Here is a 22,552-nt window from a genome sequence, read left to right on the forward strand (position 1 = left end):
CGCGGCGTCTGCGGCACAAGCGCCATCACATTCCTGCTCAGCTTGTTGGGCTGGACTGGGCCTGGGTGTTTTTTTTCTTTATGCAAACAAAATTGCCATCTTGCGGGTCACATTTAAAAAAAAGTGCCGGGGGCGGGGACTGCAACAGTTTAACCAATCAGTTCTGACTTCAAATTTTCAAATCTGCTCAAATTATGCTCGAGTTCAGATATACAGAACTGATAATGAAAATATATATTTTGGACTTTGGTACGAACCAGGATTACGAAAATCCTTGAAATTTCAGTAAAAATGTCAGCAGAATTGCTTATCTGTATTCCCGAAAGAAAGGTGCACCTCCAATCCATATAATGCATGTCTACGGCTGTAACATATGCTCACAAGGTCTTAGTTTTCTTTTCTTTTTTAATTTGAATAGTACTTTTTTATTTAGAATAAGATGCAAGATGCGTTCGGTTTTAAATTAATAAAGCCAACCAAGGCAGCATCCAACAAAATTAAACCATAACATCATACAAAGGTACTGAATATAGAGCAATACAAGTCCACGGGAACTGAACCAAACAAAGATACAACTATGACAACCCAAAGGTCCAGGCCACCAAATCTAGCTCCAAGTCCCACAAAATAGGCTCAGGTGTGCGAAGAGTCTTGCCGTGAAGAAATCCGAATGCACCTGATCCGCTCCATGACCTCCTGCATGAGCTTAGAGTCTCGTTGTTTCCCTAATGATGTCCAAATCTGTAAGAAGAGGTGACATTTAAAAATGACGTCAACTGGGTGAGAAGGGAATTTCTTCTTGGACAGTCCATAATGACCATAGCAACGCCCAAACGCTACGCCACACGATCCTAGCAAATGTGCCTTGTTGTGCCCGAAGAAAGGCGAGAAGGTCAGCCCCTGACGAGGGGATTCCAATTCTTGCCAAAATCCTCTCTTACGGCACTCGAGGTAAAGCGAGCCAAATGGCACCGAAAGAAGACGTGGTCAGCGTCCTCCCCAAGTCCGCACACTGCAAAGGACCCATTGGATGGGCCGTTTCGTTTGGCCACGTTATCAGGAGTGAGGAGGCGATTGCGGAACATTTGCCAAAGGAAGATATTCGTCTTAAGCAGGATCCTTGCCTTCCACAGTCCCCCTAGCTATGTCCAGCACCGATCCCTCGGTAAGCTTAGCATACAAGGACTTAACGGAAAAATTTACGGATGCAGTTAAGCTCCACGAGATTGCCGTGCCCAAGGTCACCATTCTCCCTCCCAGTCTAGCGACCAAGTCGTCCCATCAACCAACGTGCCAAGCAGAATCACTAGCTACAAAGGGCTGGGCAAAGGTAGGGGCGTAACCTGGTCATACGGCTGGAGGTGCAAGCTCCATCATTGACCCAAACAACACAAGAGCGTCTGCAACTGTATTACACGCCCGAGGGCAGTACTCAACTTGAAAATGACTAAAATAAAGAGAAGCAAAGGCTTTTATTTCCCTAAAAAGAACCCCATTGAAAGAGAGGTCATATCTGGACGACTTGATCACATGGACTAGCAACAATGCATCTATTCCCACCGTGGCTCTTGTTAGATGTGTGTAGTCTCTTTTCGGTATATATCCCCATTATATAAAGGGTTTCATGCATTTTACCTCACATGTATATGTAATGGTCTTTGGCCCTCAGTAAAGCTTAGTTGTTGTTTATCCAACATGGTATCATATGTTCAGGGATGACAAAGGGGGATTCTTAGCAGCCTCCAACGACAAGCTGGAGCATGTCTCCGATGCAGCAGCAGCAGAAGCATATGCGTTGAGGCATGGCCTCCTACTAGCGCAACAATTGGGAGTAAACAAGCTGATAGTGGAGGCGGATTGTCTGGAGGTGATCGATATAATGAACTCGGGTGGCTTCACTGCAACAGGAGCGGCGGCAATTTATGCAGATTGTATGGTCTTATCAATAGGTTATACTTCGGTTTCTTTCATTCAGTGTCCTAGAGATGCAAACTGTGTTTCTCATGAACTAGCTAGGCTGGCGGTTTTTAATCCACCCGGTTTGTGGGTTGAGGAACCACCGGAATCTATCGTACGGTGGCTGGTGGATGATGTAACGGTTACTTGATCTAATAAAGAGGCCGAAGTTTCAAAAAAAACATGGTATCAGATGTTAGGTTCCCCTCTCTCCCGCACGCCGCAACTCCGTGCTAGTCCCCTCTCCCGATCCGGCGTCTCCTGCCTGGCCGGCGCTCCCGGCGAGCAGCTCCGTCCAGCCCTCCCCATCGCGGATCCGGATCCCGCCGCTCCAGCCCGGTCACGGCCGCCTCTTCCCGGCCGGCCGCCCTTGCTCTTCGCTCTGCCCGGCCTCCTCCTGACGGATCCGGCTATTTTCCGGCCTGCCCGCTGCAAGGAAGGTCGGGAACCGGTGTCCAGTGGCCGGATCTGGCCGTCCCCGGCTTGCTGGACCATGCCAAAGCTGCCGGAGCCCCGCCTCAAGCCGCCGCACCACCCCTCCAGCTCCCGTCAGCCGCCGTCGTTGCTCTGCCTCGAGTCAGGGCAGAGGCGCTCGCGTGCCCGCGCCCATGAGCCGTCGCCCTACTGCGTGGCTGCCTCCTTCGCAGTGCCTCTGCCGCTCCTCGCCTTGGATCTGGCCCGGGCTCGGCTGGCTCTCTCACTCGGCCTGGCTGCGGGCACTCCGGTTCTCTGGCTGGGGCTCGGGCTGTTTGCCCTTTGACGTTGACTTGTCCAAAAAAAAGAGAGGCAGAGAAGCAAATCAGCATGTCTTCGTCTGGCTATGTGGCTGTTCCTCGGTGCTCAGTGATCTTTGATGGCACCAATTATGCTGAGTTTGTTGATTTTATGCGTATCCACATGCGCGGACTTCTGCTGTGGGGTGTTCTCTCTGACGAGGTCCCCTGTCCGCCATGCCCAGTTGCTCCAGTGGCTCTTGTTCCGCTGGTGCCGCCGGTGCTTGCTGCTGATGCTTCTCAGGCTGATCGGGATGCAGCCAAGGCTCTTGATGATGTTGCATTTGATGCTTATGATCAGCAGGTATCCGCATATTCTGATGCTCTCTCTGTCTATCGGGATGATCTGTCTGCTTACACTTAGTGGTGCAATGATGATGCTCGAGCTGCTGCTGTTCTCACTGCGAGTGTTCTCCCTCAGTTTGCTTCAGAGTTCATGGCTCTCGGCACTGTTGCAGCGATGTGGTCCTATCTTTGTCAGCGCTATCAACCCTTTGGTGATGCTCTATACCTTTTTGTGGTGCGTCAGGAGCATGCTCTTCAGCAGGGTGACTCGTCTGTTGATGAGTTCTACTCACAGTGCTCTGCCATCTGGCGTCAGCTTGACTCACTGCGGACCGTTGTTTGTGGCACTTGCCGTTGCGGTCAGACTACGCGGTCTGACTTGGAGTTTTAGAGGGTTCATGAGTTCTTATCTCGTCTCCGCTTTGAGTTATAGCCTCGACGTGCTCACTTGCTTGCTTGTGGTCGTGTTCCTATCTCGGAAGTGCTTGCTGAGCTTCTTGTGAGGAGACCCGCCTTCGCTCTGCTGGGTTACTTGTGGTTCCTTCAGTGTTGGTCGTCCAAGCTCCAGGGTCGTCTATTCGGCTCACTGCTCCACCGCTCCTACCTACACCTTCAGGGGGTGGGTCGCCCTCCTTATGCTGAGAAGGGTCGGTCGTGCCGTGACACCTTCTGTGGCTACTGCTCTCGGCCAGATCACCCAGAATCTGATTGTCATGAGAAGAAGCGAGACCAGAGGCGCCCCTCTCCCAGTGGGACTCCTAGATCTTCCTCGACTCCGTCACTCACTGACCAGGACATTGTTCGGCTTAAACACCTTCTGGCTTCCTCTGGTTCTTCACCGACAGGTTCTGCTGCTGTTGTGACTGCTTCCACCACTTTATCACCGCCGGCATCTACACCGTCAGGTACATCTTCGTGGGTTCTGGACTCTGGAGCTTCCTTTCATATGTCCTCTGATTCTTCAGTGTTATCTTCTCTTCGCCCTCTTGATTCTCCTATTAATGTTCTTACTGCCGATGGCACATCTCTTCATGTTGCTAGTCGTGGTATTCTTTTGACTCCATCTTTTTCTGTTTCTAGTGTTTCACATGTTCCTCGCCTTACCATGAATTTTTTTTCTGCTGCCCAACTTACTGATTCTCGTTGTCGGGTCATTCTTGATACTGATTCTTGCTCCATTCAGGACCGTCACACCAAGGTTTTGGTTGGTGCCGGCCCCCGGTGCCGTGAGTCCGAGGGGCTTTGGGAAGTTGACTGGCTTTGTGTTCCTTCCGCTGCCACCACTTCAGTCAGCTCTCATGCTCTTGCTGCCTCCTTGTCTACGTTCTTCTAGCGCCTTGGTCACATCTGTGGCTCTCGCTTGTCTTCCTTAGTGCGTCAGGGCCTATTAGGGTCTGTATCTGGAGATGTTTCTTTACCCTGTAATGGTTGTAGACTTGGAAAACAGACCCAGTTACCTTATCCTACCAGTCAATCTGTATCTCAGCATCCTTTTGACTTAGTTCATTCTGATGTCTGGGGTCCAGCCCCCTTTGATTCGAAAGGTGGTCATCGCTACTATGTTTTGTTTATTGATGATTTCTCTCGCTACACTTGGCTCTACTTCATGAAATCTCGTAGCAAGGTTCTCTCTATATACAAACGATTTACTGCCATGGTTCACACTCACTTTTCCACGCGTATTCGTACTTTTCATGCTGACTCCGCTGGAGAGTATATCTCCCAGCTGTTGCGTGGCTTTCTTGCAGAATAGGGTACCCTTGCCCAGTTCTCCTGTCCTGGTGCTCATGCTCAGAATGGCATTGCCAAACGCAAGCATCATCATCTGCTTGAGATGGCTCGTGCGCTCATGATTGCCGCCTCTCTTCCACCCCATTTTTGGGCTGAGGCTGTTTCTGCATCCACCCATCTCATCAACATTCAGCCATCGACTGCTCTGCAGGGTGGTATTCCTATGGAGTGTCTCTCTGGTCGCTCTCCTGACTACTCAGCTCTTCGTATGTTTGGATGTGTGTGCTACATCATTCTTGCCCCGTGCGAGTGCACCAAACTGACTGCTCAGTCAGTTGAGTGTGTTTTCCTTGGCTACAGTGATGAGCACAAGGGTTGTCGCTGTTGGGACCCTGTTGGTCGTCGCTTGCGCATCTCCCATGATGTGACCTTTGATGAGTCTCGCTCGTACTACCCACATCCATCTTCCTCGAGCTTCTCTGTGGACGATATTTCTTTTCTTCTCCTTCCCGATACACCCTGCTATGTGCCTCATGTTTCACCTCTTTCTCTTACAACTCTCATTCACTCTCATTCACCACCGACACCATATTCTCCATCCTCTTCCTCCACCTCTACACTATCATCTCCAGTCCGTCGTCCTCTCTCGTCATTTCCTCTCCACTATACTCGCCGCCCTCGTCCCGAGGATGCTTCCCCTGACGTGCCTTCCACCTCTGGTACCCCTCCGTTCACGCCTACCCTGGTTCATAACCTCCATGCTCGGCCTCGCCCTCCACCTAATCGCTATTCTCCTGATTGGTACGGTCTCTCTGTTATTGCTGAGCCCACTTCCTATCGGACTGCCATGACTCAGCCTGAATGGAAGCTTGCGATGGCCGAAGAGCTTGCTGCCCTTGAGCGTTCTGGCACATGGGATCTGGTTTCTCTCCCTTCCGGTGTTCGTCCCATCACCTGCAAGTGGGTCTACAAGATCAAGACTCGCTCCGATGGTTCTCTTAAGCGTTACAAAGCTCGTCTTGTGGCCTGTGGTTTTCAGCAGGAGCAGGGCCGCAATTATGATGAGACATTCGCTCATGTGGCCCACATGACCATTGTCCGCACTCTTCTTGTTGTGGCTTCTGTTCGTCATTGGTCCATCTCTCAACCTGATGTCCAGAACGCTTTTCTCAATGGCGAGTTACGTGAGGAGGTTTATATGCAGCCACCACCGGGGTACTATGCTCCTGGCGGTATGGTCTGTAGACTTCGTTGCTCCCTCTATGGTCTTAAACAGGCCCCTCGCGCCTGGTTTGAGCGCTTTGCCTCTGTGGTGACTGCCGCTGGTTTCTTGCCCAGTGATCATGATCTTGTGTTGTTTGTTCACATGTCTTCTTGTGGTCGGACTCTTCTTCTTCTCTATGTTGATGACATGATCATCACTGGTGACGACTCCGAGTACATTTCCTTTGTTAAGGCTCGCCTTCAAGACCAGTTCCTCATGACCGATCTTGGTCCACTTTGCTATTTTCTTGGGATTGAGATATCCTCGACCTCTGATGGCTTCTACATCTCCCAAGAAAAATATATTCAGGATCTTCTTGCTCACGCTGCTCTCCCAAGAAAAATATATGTTCAGCTTCGTGCCTCTGATGGTGACCCTCTTCCTAATCCCACTCGCTATCGTCACCTCGTTGGCAGCCTTGTCTATCTTGCTGTTACGCGTCCTGACATCTCCTATCCTGTCCACATCCTGAGTCAGTTTGTTTCAGCCCCCAACTTTGTCCACTATAGTCACCTCCTCCGTGTTCTACGATATCTTCGTGGCATGATCTCTCAACGCCTTTTCTTTCCCCGCTCCATCTCTCTTGAGCTCCAGGCTTACTCTGATGCTACCTGGGCTAATGATCCCTCTGATCAACACTCGTTGTCTGCTTACTATGTTTTTCTTGGTGGCTCTCTGATTGCCTGGAAGACAAAGAAACAGACTGCAGTTTCTCGCTCGATTATAGAGGCTGAGTTGCGAGCCATGGCTATGTCGATGGCTGAGGTGATTTGGTTGCGGTGGTTACTTGAGAACTTTGGTGTGTGTGCTACTACCTCGACTCCCCTACTGTCTGACAGTACAGGTGCTCTCAGTATTGCGCGTGACACGGCGAAGCATGATCTCACCAAGCACATCGGTGTGGATGCCCACTTTGTGTGTGCTGTTGTGCAGGATCAGACTCTCGCTCTTCGCTATGTGCCATCTGAGTTACAGTTGGCTGACTTCTTCACGAAGGCACAGACTCGAGGGTAACATGCCTTTTTTCTCTCCAAACTCAGTGTTGTTGATCCACCATGAGTTTGAGGGAGTATATTAGATGTGTATAGTCTCTTTTCGGTATATCCCCATTGTATAAGGGGTTTCATGCATTTTACCTCACATGTATATGTAATGGCCTTTGGCCCTTAATAAAGCTTAGTTGTTGTTTATCCAACAGCTCCGATGATTACCAGCTCCTGTGCCTTGTGCATCGCCTGAAGACATGCTTCAGTTTCAGTGTGCAGCACATCCTGTGTGTGTCTCATGTAGCCTGACCCGACGATGGCCACATCCCCTTCGTGGTCATGAATGACATAGCCCAGCCGCCTGAAGCTGATTCACTGTAAAACTGCCGTCAATATTGATCTTCAGAGCTCCTTCAGTTGGTTTGTCCCACTTGTGTGCCTTCTGCACTGTTGGTTTCTTCTCTACACCAAAGAAATGTTTTAACTCCCCCGCTGTACTTCGTGTTTGCCACATCAAGCTAGAAATTTCTATGCGCCTCCCCTTGGTTCTTAGTTAAAAGATATGCTTTTGGTTGTGCCTAGGATGATTGGCTTGTCTTATATTTATTTTGCCTTACAGGCATACAAAAAGTTATAAAATATATGATCACTTGATTATGGGTACAGTTAGGGAAACTCCTGGCTTCAACCATGTCGGATTTCGTGTTCCGCAAACCCTTGAGAGGTTCAGGTGCGTGCGGAAATCTCAACCTACCCAGCCTGCCTACTCGTGAGGATCTCCCTAGGCCTAGCGCGTCGAGCTCGAAGAGACAAAAGGGACACAACGATTTATACTGGTTTAGGCCACCATTGTGGTGTAATACCCTACTCCGGTGTGGTGTGGTGGATTGCCTTGTAGGCTGAGGAAGAACTAGTACAATGGATGAACAAGCCTCCGGAGGAGAGGTGTTCTTGAGCTCGATGGAGCTGCTGTGGTGCGTGAGCTAGGTCGATCCTTTGGATCAGAATCATATGCCTACTACTCTGGTGGCTAAGTCCTATTTATAGTGGCCTTGGTCCTCTCACCAAATGTTGGCGGAAGGGATCTCACAACGGCTGGATTTGAAAGGGGACAAGTAGTACAGCCTATCCTGACAAAAGTAGTCTTCTCCTGCAAAAAGCCTCTGGTCGTGACGCTACGGTGGGATCGTCGATGACCTCCGTCCTGCCGTCATGGCGGTCTTGGTCTTGTTGCACCAGAATGGAAACCTTTAGTTGATCCCTTGGGACTCCGCGCCTGTGGCTTGCCTCCTTTGCACCGAAGAGGAAATCTGCGCTCTGCGCCCGCGTGGCGCCTGCCCGGCCTTGGTCGTCATGGCTCACGTCAGCTGAGCCTCGTGAGGTGAACCTTGCATAGAACTCTCCGCCCCTCGGGAGCCAGCCTGAAGAGGCCGATCCCCTCGGGGGTCTTGGCGTCGTCCGCCTCGCGAGGCTTGACCCCTCGCGAGGGTCTTGAGTTGTTGATGCTGAAGCTGGGTTGTACCAGGCCGCCAATGGAGCCACATGGTGGGCCGCAGGCAGGCAGGGTGAATACCTCCATATCCAGGATGCCAACAAACCGATTGATAACGCCGCGCGTGTTTGTCGCCTCCATGGTTGTCAGATCAGATATTGATCTAACGGTTCGAGAGCAACTTATTACAGTAGTCTACGCTTCGCAACTGAGTTGTTGTTGCAATCTCTTCCTCCAACAACTGGTCTGTTATGGGATGTGGATCTTGATCCTCGAGAGAAGTCGCATCTTGTGCTCCTCCTGAGCTCCCGTCGACTCGCTGCCTCCTCGCGCTGCTCCGACTGCCGCCACCGGCCCTCTACACCGACAACCACGCTGACGAGCTTCTCTGGCGAGTTGCATGTTGTTGCAAGACTTGCGACCAAAGAGACCGAGCTCCCCATGGAGTTGTCGCTTCCCCGTGCTGCTCCGACCGCCACCACCTGCGCTCACCGCCGGCAAGCACGCTGACGAGCTTCTCCGGTGAGCTACACGTGATTGCAAAATGTTTTTTGTTGCAAAAGTGGCATAGTCGCTTCATGATGGTGGGTCGGCGGCGACCCAAACTCTATCTGCCTCCACCCTTCCTCCGGCGGTAGCGCAAATCACGACATCGTCCATCTCGACGAGCTTCTCCGGCAAGCTGCACGAAACTACCACTAGAATACTCTGTGCAACAAATGCATGTAGCAAAAGGTTTTCTGTAACGCAAACTCTATTTTAAAAAATTGTGGTAGAAAACGGTAAACAACATTTCTGCACCACATCCTCTGTTGCATATATTTGTGCAACATTACCTTTGTTGCAAAAATTATTCTGAAGAAAAATAAACACTTCGAGGTGATTGCAACAAGTATCCCGCTGCAAGGGCCTACTGTAACATTACTCTTGTTGCAAAAGGACGGCGCTGCTCATCGGACGGCTAAGCAAGGCGACGATCTTCTTCCATTATCAGTCGGCAAATACGTAGCATCCCCATACAGTTATTGATTCTCTAGCGCTACTTAAACAAATGAGTTTCAGAAACAAAACCACTAGGAAGTACGAACTAAACAACCGGTGCCTAGTAGATAGAAGACATTTTGTATCAGCCAAGTTAGGTAATATCCCCCCTCAATATCAACCACTAAAATGTTCCGACATCTGCATATCGTTGATGGCTTGGTGAAGACGTCAGTGACCTTGTCTGTTGACATCATAAAACAAACTTCCAAAGCTCCAAGTGCGACCTTCCCATGAAAAAAGTGGAAATCCACTTCAAGCCTCCTTTGGTTGCGTGGGATCCCAGCGGGAACCCTGCGTTTTCCCCGGGCGAGAAAAGCACGGGCCAGATCGAGCTAGGGAAATCGAGCGCATTATTTGGGTGCACTTCTAGGAGAGGGATCCCTGCCCGACCCGCGTCGTTTCCCCGGGGAAACGTTCCACGCCCCTAGGGGTCGGGGAGAGAAACCACGGCTCGAGCGAGATCGCCAAGATTCAGTCTTCCGCCACCGAGCTTCTCCGCCAGCGAGGGATTCCCTTCTCTCCCCTTGTTCTCATTTGGACACCTGAGGTACAAGGGAACATGCCCCGCGTGGTGAGAGGGATCCCATATGCACAGGGAAATGTCTCCCTAGTGGTTTATTGCCCTAGTTTTCTCCTCCCCAACAACCAAATGAGGCCTCAATGTGTTTAGTGCATGCAGAAATACCGGGTTGGGAGTCAAGAACCTAGCAGCCAAACTATCGCACCATAGAACCAGAAGACTTGGTCGGGGGACATGAAGTTCTCGTAGAAGCGACTGGAGCTCCCCCACCTCACCATCATCCCCGACAAGATCCTCTTGCCACCGCAATGATTACCAACTTTTTCTTGCGCATCGGCCAGGGGTGGCTTCAACTCGGCTGCGTCTATTGTCTGCTTCGAGAAGGCCATACCACTGGTCTCTTCCACCGCCCTTGTTGTGCAAGGTACTACGCCTAGCGCCCAGAGAATGAATCAACCCTATTTCTCAGTTTCCACACCTTGGTGTGGTGCGTACCCAGTATATGTTGTTTCTCCTAATATCATCATATTAATATTCTTGTTACCATGTTGTTTACGCTGTTCTGACGTTTTTATTCTCAGCAATTAATTACCAATAGGTTGCACATCGGTAGGATTGGTGTAGTTATATAGCAGATTCCATTGTGTGACAAAAATCAGAGTTTATCATACTTCTGACATCAACGTTGAGTTAGAGCTCGTGACTTAATTCGTTATACAATAGAGACGGGGAAAAAGATGATGATAAAAAACTCCACAATAATAAGAAATCCAAGAAAAAAGATATGACGGATGAGGGGAAGCATTCTGATCACGAATTTAATTTCATATTTTATTAGTTGGCATTAATAAAGAAATGATTGGTATTGAACATATTGAAAAAGGACATTATTTTTTGAGAGTTTTGCTGTATGACAAGAATATCAAAATGCATTGGAATTTAGTCACAGTTTATAGGGATGCACAAAAGGAGGGGAAAGCTAATTTCCTTGCTGAATTAGCTAGATTATATCATGACAATCCTTTGCCTTGTTTGGTTGGAGGGGATTTCAACATCATTAGAAACAATAAAGAAAAAAACAAACCTATGATAAATGAACAATGGTCCTTTATGTTTAATGCTATAATTGAACAAGCTGGATTGAGAGAACTTCCTCTAAATGGGAGACAATACACTTGGGCCAATAATCAGGAAGATCCCACCTATGAGAAGCTGGACAGGGTATTGATGTGCCCTGCATGGGAAGAAAAATATCCATTGGCTATATTACAAGCCTTTGCTAGGGAAATCTCTGATCATACCCCCTTGTTCTTAGATACAGGGGAGACACACGCAATTAGATATACTTTCAGATATGAAAATGCTTGGTTCTTGAGAGAAGGCTTTAAAGAGTTGATATATAAAACATGGAATAAAAAATACAGAGGAGATGTGTTGGATAGATGGCAATTAAGGATGAGAGAATTGAGGAGAAAAACTAAAGGATGCAATAAAAATATGGATGCTTGGTATAGAAAAATTAAAATAGAAATCATAAAAGAATTGGATGATATTGATAAGAGAGATGAGAGAATGGGTCTGACTGCTGCAGATAGAACTGAGTAGAAAGAACTCAGAATGCAACTTAAGAGAATCATGACACAAGAAGAAATGAAGTGGATACAGAGATATAAAGACACATAGATTAAAGATGGGGATGGAAACACTAGATATTATCATGCAAGAGTGAATGGGAGGAGAAGAAAAAATAGAATAATCTCTTTAGAACAAGATGAAGGGATCATAGAAGGGGACAACAACCTGATGGAATATATTACTAAATTCTATAAAAATATGTTTGGACACCCTGAAGAGTCTAACATATCCTTGAGGGATTTAGAAATGGAAAAAATAAATGCTTAGGACAAAGAGGAGTTATTGTCCCCCTTTTCCTTAGATGAAATTCATCAAGTAGTTTTTGGTATGAAAAGAAACAAAAGCCCAGGCCCTGATGGGTTCCCTGCTGACTTCTATCAAGATTTTTGGGATCTGGTTAAGTGGGATCTGAAAGCCTTGGCTGAGGGATTTGCTAGGGGGGAAATTAATATTGCCAGGCTTAACTATGGCATTATTACCCTGGTCCCCAAAACCAATGATGCCAAACAAATCCAAAAATTCAGGCCTATATGCTTGCTAAATGTGAGCTTCAAGATTATTACAAAAGTTCTGATGAACAGATTGACCAAATGTGTTGCACCTGTTATCTCCAGAACACAAACTGCATTCATCAAGGGGAGATATATTATGGAAGGAGTGGTTATTCTACATGAAGCATTGAACACTTTTCATAAAGATAAAGAAGATGCTCTGATTTTTAAAGTGGATTTTGAAAAAGCCTATGATAAAATTAAATGGCCCTTTGTTATACAGATGCTAGAACAAAAAGGTTTTCTAGATAAGTGGTGTGATTGGGTAATGGAAACGATGAGAGGGGGACATGTAGGAGTCAAGGTCAATGATGAAATTGGTCCTTTTTTCAAAACCTATAAAGGTTTGAGACAGAGGGATGCTATGTCACCATTGCTTTTTGATGTGGCTGCAGATGCCCTAGCTATTTTAATGAATAATGCCTTAAAGATGGACATTGTTAAGGGAGTCCTTAGTAAAAATGATAATAAGGGTGTAAATATGTTGTAATATGTTGATGACACTATTTTTCTGGTTAAAGATGAAGAAGAAAGTGTGAGAAATCTCAAATTTATACTTGGGGCTTTTGAACAGATGTCTGGGTTGAATATAAACTTCCATAAGAGTGAACTAATGTTGTTTGGTAAGGCTAAAGAAAAACAATTGCTTTATCAAGATATACTAACATGCAAAATGGGCGATTTGCCCATCAAATATTTAGGCATGCCTGTATCTGAATCCAGGATCAGGAATACACATTGGAGTTGTGTCACAGATAAAATTAAGAAAAGATGTGGGTGTTGGCAAGGGAAATTGTTGGGACCTATTGCTGGCAGGATCACTCTGGTGCAAGCTTGTCTGACTAATATACCTTTGTTTATGATGTCCTTCTATGCTGTCCCAAAAGGAATCATTAAAAAAGCTGATTTTTTCAGGGCAAGATTGGTATGGCAAGAGGATGAGAATATTAGAAAGTATCACTTAGTTAATTGGAGGGAGTGTTGCCTACCCAAAGAGGTGGGAGGCCTAGGGATTCTTAATTTGGAAGTCATGAACATAGCTTTACTGGCTAAATGGTTCTGGAAAATGGAAACAGAGGAGGGGATGTGGCAAGAGGTTCTAAAAGAAAAATATAGGAAAAATGAATGTCTAGCTTTAGTGGAAAAAAAACCTGGAGACTCCCAGTTCTGGACTAGTCTTATGAATATTAAGAATATTTTTTACAAATTTGTGAAGAAAGAACCTGGGGAGGGGAAGAACATTAGATTTTGGGAGGATATTTGGGTGGATGACAAGCCCTTAAAATATGCCTACCCTAGAATTTATGACATTTGCTTTGATCACAAAATTACTGTGTATGAGGCCATTCAAAAAGGATGGAAGGGGTTCAAATTTAGAAGGACTTTGCATGGAGAAACTCTGGAGTTGTGGAATGCTTTAAAGAGTAGATGTGAAAAGATTAAAATGAATGGGGGAAAGATAAGATTAAATGGACCCTCACTGCTGATAAAAAATTCTATGTTAAATCTCTATACAAAGAATTGATAACGTCAGACCTGAAATTTCCACAGAAATATCTTTGGAAAATCAAAGTTCCTGCAAAAATAAAAGTCTTCATGTGGCTAGTTAATAAAAAGAGTATTCTGACTAGGGATGTTTTACTCAAAAAGGGTGGAAGGGGGGGAAAGAATGTGTGTTTTGTGGACAAGATGAATCAATTGATCATCTATTGTTCACATGCTCTGCAGCTTCTTTGCTTTGGAGCTTGGTCAGATGCGTTTGTGGTCTGAAGACCATTCCTTTAAATGTTAAAGATTGTTTTGGGGGATGGATAGCAAATTCAATAAGGAAGACAAGAAAATGGTGATGATTGGGTTTCTGCTTTATTCTGGGCAATTTGGAAAAGTAGAAATGCAATTGTTTTTGAGAGAAAAAGGATTAATGATCCTTTTCAGATAATCAAACTAATGGTTCGATGGTTGGTTGATTGGTCCATTTTGCAGACAAAGGAGCCACCAAGAAAAATGCTGGAACTGGGGGCAAGAGTGCTAGAACGGGCAGCAAATGAGGTGTACACAGCTGGGCAGGGATGGCGGATCAATGTGGCAAGGCTCCCTGGATAAACGGCTACGACATCTTCATCTTCCTGCTGCTGCTGTTTTTTAGTCTTTTGTTGCCTGATAGTTACTAGGTTTTATGTCGATGACTTTGTTAGATGTTTGGTGGACCTTGTTCGTGCTGGGCCTTGGTGAGGCTCAGGTTGTTGGTTGGTTGTGGCTTGTGTTGGCCCCCCTTTTGGTAGGTTTTAACTGTCATGATATTAGCTCGAACCTGGTTTATGCTGTTTATCTCCTGAATTCTGTAAGGTTTGGTTTTCAGTAATGAAAATCGGAAGGGGCGAGCCCTTCTTTGATCCAAAAAAAAAGGCTTGTAGAGTTATAAAACAGTGAAAGCTGTAAAAAAAACTGTTGTAAATAAAAAAACGTGAATAACTACTGTAATTCAGTTGATTCTGCCTATTTATCCTGCATCAATCACCGGAGCCTATATATGATAGATCAATCATCCAAAACCGGTTCGCTTGTATGATTTAGACATTGATTGAAAAAAAAAACTGTAAAAGTAGGATACCTCAGTACACTGTTTTGCACATTGTAATGTCACAGAGACAGAGCTCCTGATGTCAAAGTAGATTAATTAGTTTGCGCATGATGGCTGGGAAAAGGAACAGCAGAAGGCCAGTGTATCAGGAAAGGCTGACAATATGGGAGCAAGGAAAACCCAGTCTACAAAGACAACGACCAAGGCAAAGAAATCCTGTTGACTTGCTGAGAAACTGAGATATATATATACTTACCAGCAGAGACGACTCGCAATATCTTGTACTCATCCTAGTTTGCTTCCAGAATAGCTATTGATGAAGAGTATGTGATATGCAAATAACACTTTCAAAGGAAAACCGGACCAGGCAGAAATGGCATGAACAATTATCTCCCTAGATTATGGTTATGGTAGGAAAAGACACTGGTATTTTTCCAGTTTAAAAATCTAAAAAGAACACTTCTGTAGTTTTAAGGGAAATGGGGTTTATATTCTACCTATGCAAGAAGGTTGCACACTGCCATTAGTGTCCCTAAATATAACATTCATGTGCGAGACCAAACAAGGAAATAAAAATATGTGATTACTAGTGAACACATCTAACATAAACAGTAATCAATTGCATGATCGCGTCAACAGGGACTAAGGGTGCAATGGCAATACAAAGTGACAGTACTTGGTTTACTTTTCACAATCATTAACTCACAGAATAATATTCAGACACTTCTGGTGAAAAAGGAAGGACCCATCTTCAATACAAGCAGGAAGCGCTGATTGAAACTAGCAAAAAATTAGCGCAATTATGCACTGCTGACTAAAACTAGAATAAACTAGATTGCATCCATACTCCTCTCATTCAGACGGAAGATAACAAAACCATCAGATATCAATGTAATTTGCGAACGAAGCAACCAATGGGAGTGGCCATTGACAGATCACATATATGCTTCTGAAAGCGCATCTACCCCGTCTGCAAAACAACAGCTGAAAGGGTCGGCAATGCACAAGTCCTTGGTATCCAAATAAGTACCCCAACAATAAGAACCACTTCCAAATTTCAATTGAGCGTCTTGAGAAGCTCTAGTTTCCACTTCTAGCAGCCTGAGTTGATTAGTCATCCAGCTCTTGTCGATGCCAATCTCCTTACACACTCCAAAGTTGATTTCCTTTACTACTTTCGCATTCAAAACAAAGAACTTGGCGAAGCCAACATCTTCCTCACCACCTTTGTAATTCTTCAACACCAGTACTTTGAGATGGTTATCAAGGCATTTGATTGGATCTAGTGGGTCATACTGACGCGCATTTTTTATCTCTGCCTTTACATATTTGTCCCACTGCGAAAGGAAATAATAACAAACATATGTTGAAGTAATTGCAAACTATAGTTTATTAGACGAGAATCAAATACTCAGTATGAGATTTATAGCAAAGAAAGATGAATACTCACAATGACATAGAGCTTTTGCAAGCAGGGGAAGCATCTAAGGATGTCAAGAATTGCATCCAAAGCAGGGCTAGAAAAATTGAGAGCCAAAACCTTTACGGTGCGTATTGAGCTTTCCGAGCTGGATGAGATCAATCCCTGAAGAAAACAACGGAGTTTGAAAAAAGAAATCGAAGTGAGGATTCCATGTAAGAGGCTAAGAGCCTAGAGACGGATGCAGCTGTACCTTAAAGATAATATTAACAATTTCTATTTCTGAGATGCAGGGAGACAAAAGGCCCAACATCTCCAGTTTAGGTGCCTTAACAACCCGGATAATCTCACTACCTAAGACTGGCGGACGTAACAGCAACCTTTCAAGGCGAGGGGCCTCCATAATGACCAATTCTCCTTTGCCTTCAAACAAACAAGTTATGACGATGATCCTGAGAGTTGGCGAGCAAATGCGGAGGCTACCTACCTCACGAATCTCCGACAGATATAAGTTCGCCAAGACATGGCAGCCAGACAGCACCCCAGAGAAGACATCCTCGGAGATGGAAACGCGCCATAGGTGGAGCTGCCTGAGGAGGGGAAAATTCAGTGAAGGTGCGATCTCCTTTGGGAAATCACAGGAGCCAATCCTGGCCAAGTGGAGCGTTGATGCTAAGCGCAGCACCGACGGTGGCAGCGGATAGCGCTTCTCCTTCTCAGACTGCCCATATCCATATTCAAGTAGACTGAAGCTGATTTCGAGCTCCTGGAGGTTGTCGAGGCTTCGGGAGTGGAACCAACTATTGATCTGAGCGGCATCCTCGGCAAACCTTTTTTTGGCTTTGTGGAGGCGGATGAAGCGGAAAGCGAAGCAGCGGGCCGGGCCAGGGTGGTCTGACAGAATCCTAGAGACTAAGGAGAGGCGCTTGAACTCGTCGCGGCGAAGGTGGTAGGAGGCGTCGAGGTTGAGAGGCGAGGAGCGCCAGAGGGGACGCCATCTTCGGGCGATGGCCTGCGTACGGGCGCCGTCCTTGGTGGGAAGGAGGGAGATGATGGTGCCGAGGACGTCATCGGGAAGTTTGCTGATGAGATCGCCATGGCTGATGAGATCCCCGTCGCTGACGAGCTTATCCTCGCGGATCCGCTTCCGTGGCCTGCGCCTGGCGGTTCCGGCGGACGCGCGCCTCTTGGGTGCGGGCGCCGCGGCCGGAGCCTCCGCCGCCTTCTTCCTGACCGCGGGACTCGCCGCCACCGTCCTCTTCATGTCCGGTCGCTGGAGAAATGGAGATCCGAGGCGGGAGCAGGGGAGTTGGGTGGGTTTTTTGTTCCAGCGATGGCACGGTGGTGCGGCTGCTGCGGGATGGAATCCAGAAAAACGATACCGATCGAAACATCTGCCTCCTCAGCGATTAGAGCATTCTGGCCGTCTGATCGGTTTGCTTGATGCGATTTTAGACGTCGGAGCGATCTCATACGTTGGATTTCGCCGCTAGAAGAGCTGGGCCGTCGGATAAAAAAAATAGGAGCTGTAGCAAAGGATAGTTACTCCGTGCCCCGCCGTGGGCGTTTTCGTCTTTTCACGTGTTGGCCCGTGACATGTTGATCTCTGGTTGGATGAGACGAGGCAGAGTCACCAATCCCGCGATGGAAACCTAGCCGCCTCCTTTCCCCGTCTCAGCTCTCTCTCCCTCGCTTGATCTCCTCTCCTCCCCTCCCCTCCCCTCCACTGCTCCGGCGGCGGCCAGATCCACCGCAACAGAGCGCTCCCAACAACGACAACGAGCAGCAGCGGAGGGAGGACGAGGAGCACGATGGCGGCGGCGGCGGGGAGCAGCAGCAGCAGGCAAGGACGGCGCTGCCCTTCTCCGCCATGTGCGTGCGGATCTCCTGCAATCCCTACCCCAACCTCCGCGCCCTCCGTCGTCGACGGGAGAAGCACAGGTCGCGGCTCACGCCGCTGTTCTGTCGGGGTCACCATCGCCGAGCCGTCGACATCGTGTTGTGCGTGCGCTCAGGTACTGCATCTCAGGACCCTCTCTCACACATACATGTTCTTGATTCGTTCGTCGTCCCGCAGCTGGATTGGCTCGTTCTTAATTCGTTCTTTCTTGCTCCCTTGCTTGGTTCTATACTCGCTTTGTTCCTTCGTCCCGCTGCTTATCTAGGTCTATATTGTGATTTACAGGGATCTGGTTAGGCTTGTTAATTTTAGCCTCGACAAGGTTCAGTTGCTGCGGATTGGTGAGCTATAAAAGGTACCTCGTGTGGCCTGGTTGAGGTGAGTCCTGCACCAGTGGATTTGATCTCCCCCGAATCTTTTTGCATTTGAATCCTTTTGCTTCTCCTATTCCTCTTTTGGTTTCTTCTTCTTGCCTCTGCAGTTCCTTTGGATGTTTTCTTGGGCTATTTTGGCTACTTGCTGGGCGTTTATTTCTTGGGTTTTCGTCTTTCCCTTCCATTTTCTTCTCTTGCTTCTTTCATTTTTATGTGCTTTCTCTTCACCCGATTGACACTATATTGTTTATGTGCTGCCTAATTTGTTTTGCAGGTACTATGCTTGTCATGGATTGTTGCCTCACGTGTATGCTTAACACATCCTGGGTGTTCAGGTAGCCAATTTATCCACCTTATTTATTTTACTTATTATGTTTTATGCGTGTATGGCTCCCTAAAAAGCAGTTCTCTTTGGTGCAACATGTTCTTTCATTTGCTTGATTGATTAGAGAGCCTTGCTACCTCGACGCCTAGGTTGTGGGCAGAAAGTACATTCGATCACTGGTACATTTGTTGTCTGAAGGTCCAAAGTTTTGAAATCTAAGAGTAAATCACCCGTTATCGAAATATGGGCAGGGGTTAGTTTTGTTATGTTCTGATGAAAAATGGGCATATAGTTCAGAGAACATATGCAATGGTTAAGCTTTTTCTTCTTGGACAACAAAATACATCAGTAAACTATATATGCTAATATTATACACCAGATATTCCCAATCACCAATCTTGGTTATGTGAGCACTCCTTGACCTATTATTTAAATGAAATAATCATGATCTCATTAAGCCATCATACTAGGAGGCAAAACTGTGTTTAATTGGTAGGGTTAGGGACCTCTGAAGTAAGATCCTAGGCAGTACTTTTGTTTTCCTATTTCTTGCAAAATTACGAAAAGAAAGTTGGTTATAGCAGCAAAAGATCCATGCTCTGTATTTTACACTGGTTACATCATTAGTTTTTTTTTAGATTTGCTGTTTATATCCAATATTAAGTAGTTACAAACCCCATGGCACAGGAGAAGAGACGAGCACCTGCACCCCGTGGGCTGCTCCAAGGAGCACTAGAGGATCTACGCCGACTGGTTCGCCATCACCGACCCAGGTGCTTGTTTCGCAAACTTCACGGTTCCCACCACCAGCGCCCCCAAACCGAAGGATTGGGAGGGGATGGACGGCGCTTCACTAATTCTCAAGTGGCCACGTCCCAAACTGTCCCTGCAAATGGAGACAGGCGCGTCACGGGCGCCAAGGCTACCAAGTTCTTCGCCATGTCTTGTAGGTTGTTATCAGTCATTGGTTGCCTAGATCCATCTTACGTGTGGTTGTGTGCAGTCTGCAAGTCCTTTTTTGCTCTTTGAGAGGCGCCACATACTCAGGGCATAGAAGGGCTCTTGCACCGGGAGGTATCATGGTCTGTAAGGCAAGCATCATGGTATGTACTATACTTCTCATGAAAGCTCACAATATTAATCAGTTTGTTGAAGCTAAACAACTAAGCACTTCAAAATCATCGATGTGTATCTTCGGTTCATAGTTGTCATGTTTGTTACTGCAAAAGTGAAAGCTACAAATACAGGAGGTTCTTCTCACGTGAAAGATTAGTCTCTCTTTTGATTTATTTTAATTCCCATTTATGTAGAAACCTAATAATGTACTGAGTTGAAGAGTTGTACTGCTCCTATTAGTTTATCAAGCAGTGGTGTGCATTGGCATGTAAGATGCTTGATTTAAGATGGATGAAGAACATATCATTTACTTCAGCGGACAAATAAACAAGTGGAAAGGCGGGCTTTTCTCCTAACTATTAAACTATCGCCAAAAGTTCAGTTTTGATATATCATCTACCGAACTATCATTTTCGTGCACCTATGTTTGTTACCTCCGTTTCTAAACCAAGTGCATCAGTGTGTTTAGTTGGGATTAACATTTTATTCTGGTGCTTAAAATGCGTCTGTTTTGGTTCAGTTCTACCATTATAGACATGATTGATTTTATTAATACACCCTCTTTATGGCATGCACAGTTCATTCGATTTGGATGACAAAAAAATATGAGAACGAAAATATGCTTCCAAACAATGATTCAGATCCTAAACAGGTGCATGTACATACTTTATTTGTTAGAACCAAATTGCATAAAATCTTATTGCGTGCACTAGCAAGCAGTTTTTTGAGTCTTTCAAAACATTTGTCGATGTACTTAATCTACTGTATTAGGTTGTTCAAGCAATCTAGGATGTCGACGAGGCAACAACTCATGCATTACAGAGGGTGAGTGGCTATGGCTTCAAGTTTCCTTTACTTTGGGGGCTAATCATCTGATCTAATGAATTACTTATTAACCTTGCATTTCCATTTCTTACTGTTGTGTGCAGTCTATATTTGAGAGGTTTTTATCCATGACCAAAGTGGTAAAATTGATAAATCGGAGCCGTGTGATGCTCTTCTCAGTCCGGGTTATTCAGTTTCTCCAACTGTGCTAGACTTGCTCGTGTCTAAATTCGACAGGATTGCGGACATGAGCAAAGCAGTCGAATATGATAACTTTATTGAGTGAAATTACTCCTTGAATTTAATTTGGCTAACTATTTCAGATGCACTTGCAGCACTCATACATATTATTATGTTAGAAATTAAGTTGGAGATCATATGCGTCGAGGCTTGATCAGTTACAAGAGAACTTCTATTTTATTTCCACTCATATTAGTTTACTGGTCTTAGTTGAGGTGTTAAATGATGTAAATTAGAACTGTGATGAAATCAATCAATGATATAAGTATGCACCAGTTAAATTAATTCATTGAAGAAATTATTGCCGAAATTTAATCAGGGCATAGCTTAGCAACATTACTACGATCAGGGGCGGATCCAGCATGGCCTTGTACAAATTTGCTGCAAGTTACTGCCCTGTTGGTTGAATGGCCTACACCATATTGATAAATTATCATCTAATTACCTGTATGTGCCTTGAATTACCTTTTTTGGCCATACAATTTTTGAAGGTTCAAATATTTGGAAACCACATCTCATTTGCATTGGAACTGCGGGATTCTTTGACTGATCCTGACCAAGTCTGCATGCCATCAGTTACAGAATATTGGAAACCACTTGCTGAAGATGCAAGCACTTTAGTTTTTCTTCCATTTTTATTTTACACCTCGGATTCGTTCATCCTTTTGTTTTATGTTCATCAACTGCACATCTGGATTTCTCTTGTAGTAAAACACCATCGAAGCAAACATGATCCTCATTGCATTGAGGACAAGGATAGCGGGCTATGGCTCCTTTTCCCTTTAATGGCTATTTTTTAATAGATAGTTGTTGTTGATTTAAGCTCCAGAGATCCTCATATCCTTGTTTGGTTGAGAGAAGGTGGTCTACAAATTGGTACGGATGTTATAGATTTTTTTCCATTTCTGCGGAAATCCCAGATCAGGTTCTTGGTCCCTTAGAATATTACATGGTTTCTGAATTTTTGCTACCTCTATTCTCCTGCAATTACTTTTGCTTTAGTTTACTCTTCTATTGTAATCACTCATCGAGAAAGCATATTCAACACACCTGTAAAGCACTCAAGAAAAATAACCATAGACCCTTCTTGCCAAATTAGAATATAGCAGTACTAATGGGTTGTCGATGCTCCTTGTTATTACTCAATGATAGGACAAAATGTTAGCTGCGCTCACCACAAACAACTTATCTAGAGATTGGACAATCAAAGAAGTTACTCCCTCCGTCCCATAATGTAAGGCATTTTTACAAGTTAAAGAAGCTTGCAAAAACATCTTACATTGTGGGACACAGGGAGTACTATGTAAATGTTGGAAATATGCCCTAGAGGCAATAATAAATTAGTTATTATTATATTTCTTTGTTCATGATAATCGTTTATTATCCATGCTATAATTGTATTGATAGGAAACTCAGATACATGTGTGGGTACATAGACAACACCATAGTAAGCCTCTAATTGACTACCTCGTTGATCAATAGATGGTTATGGTTTCCTGACCATGGACATCGGATGTCGTTGATAACGGGATCA

General features: G+C 45.7%; 1 protein-coding gene and 1 long non-coding RNA gene across 5 annotated transcripts; one reads left to right on the forward strand and one right to left on the reverse strand.

Annotated features, from left to right (window-relative positions):
* Positions 1-15,444: 15,444 nt before the first annotated feature.
* Positions 15,445-17,643, reverse strand: LOC123111128 (putative FBD-associated F-box protein At3g50710). Of its 2 annotated transcripts, none has more exons than XM_044531828.1 (3): positions 16,726-17,643; positions 16,269-16,403; positions 15,445-16,155 (listed from the first exon to the last, which is right to left on the reverse strand). In XM_044531828.1, exons 1-3 carry the CDS (start codon positions 17,500-17,502, stop codon positions 15,754-15,756), a joined length of 1,314 nt encoding a protein of 437 aa, XP_044387763.1. In that variant the 5' UTR covers positions 17,503-17,643; the 3' UTR covers positions 15,445-15,753. The 2 variants fall into 2 exon arrangements, with proteins under 2 accessions (XP_044387763.1, XP_044387756.1); XM_044531821.1 differs by having other exon boundaries at positions 16,492-17,643.
* An 85-nt stretch (positions 17,644-17,728) lies between these two features.
* On the forward strand, positions 17,729-21,932 carry LOC123111140 (uncharacterized). 3 transcript variants are annotated; one of them, XR_006454170.1, is made up of 5 exons: positions 17,729-18,253; positions 18,424-18,516; positions 18,787-18,847; positions 19,525-20,778; positions 20,883-21,932. It is a non-coding gene; the product is annotated as an uncharacterized lncRNA (long non-coding RNA). The 3 variants fall into 3 exon arrangements; XR_006454167.1 differs by having other exon boundaries at positions 19,525-19,940; positions 20,532-21,932; XR_006454166.1 differs by having other exon boundaries at positions 19,525-21,932.
* The last annotated feature ends 620 nt before the right edge of the window (positions 21,933-22,552 follow it).

The sequence above is a fragment of the Triticum aestivum genome, chromosome 1B (genome assembly GCF_018294505.1).
Source record: "Triticum aestivum cultivar Chinese Spring chromosome 1B, IWGSC CS RefSeq v2.1, whole genome shotgun sequence".
In the NCBI taxonomy this organism is placed as follows: Eukaryota; Viridiplantae; Streptophyta; class Magnoliopsida; order Poales; family Poaceae; genus Triticum; species Triticum aestivum.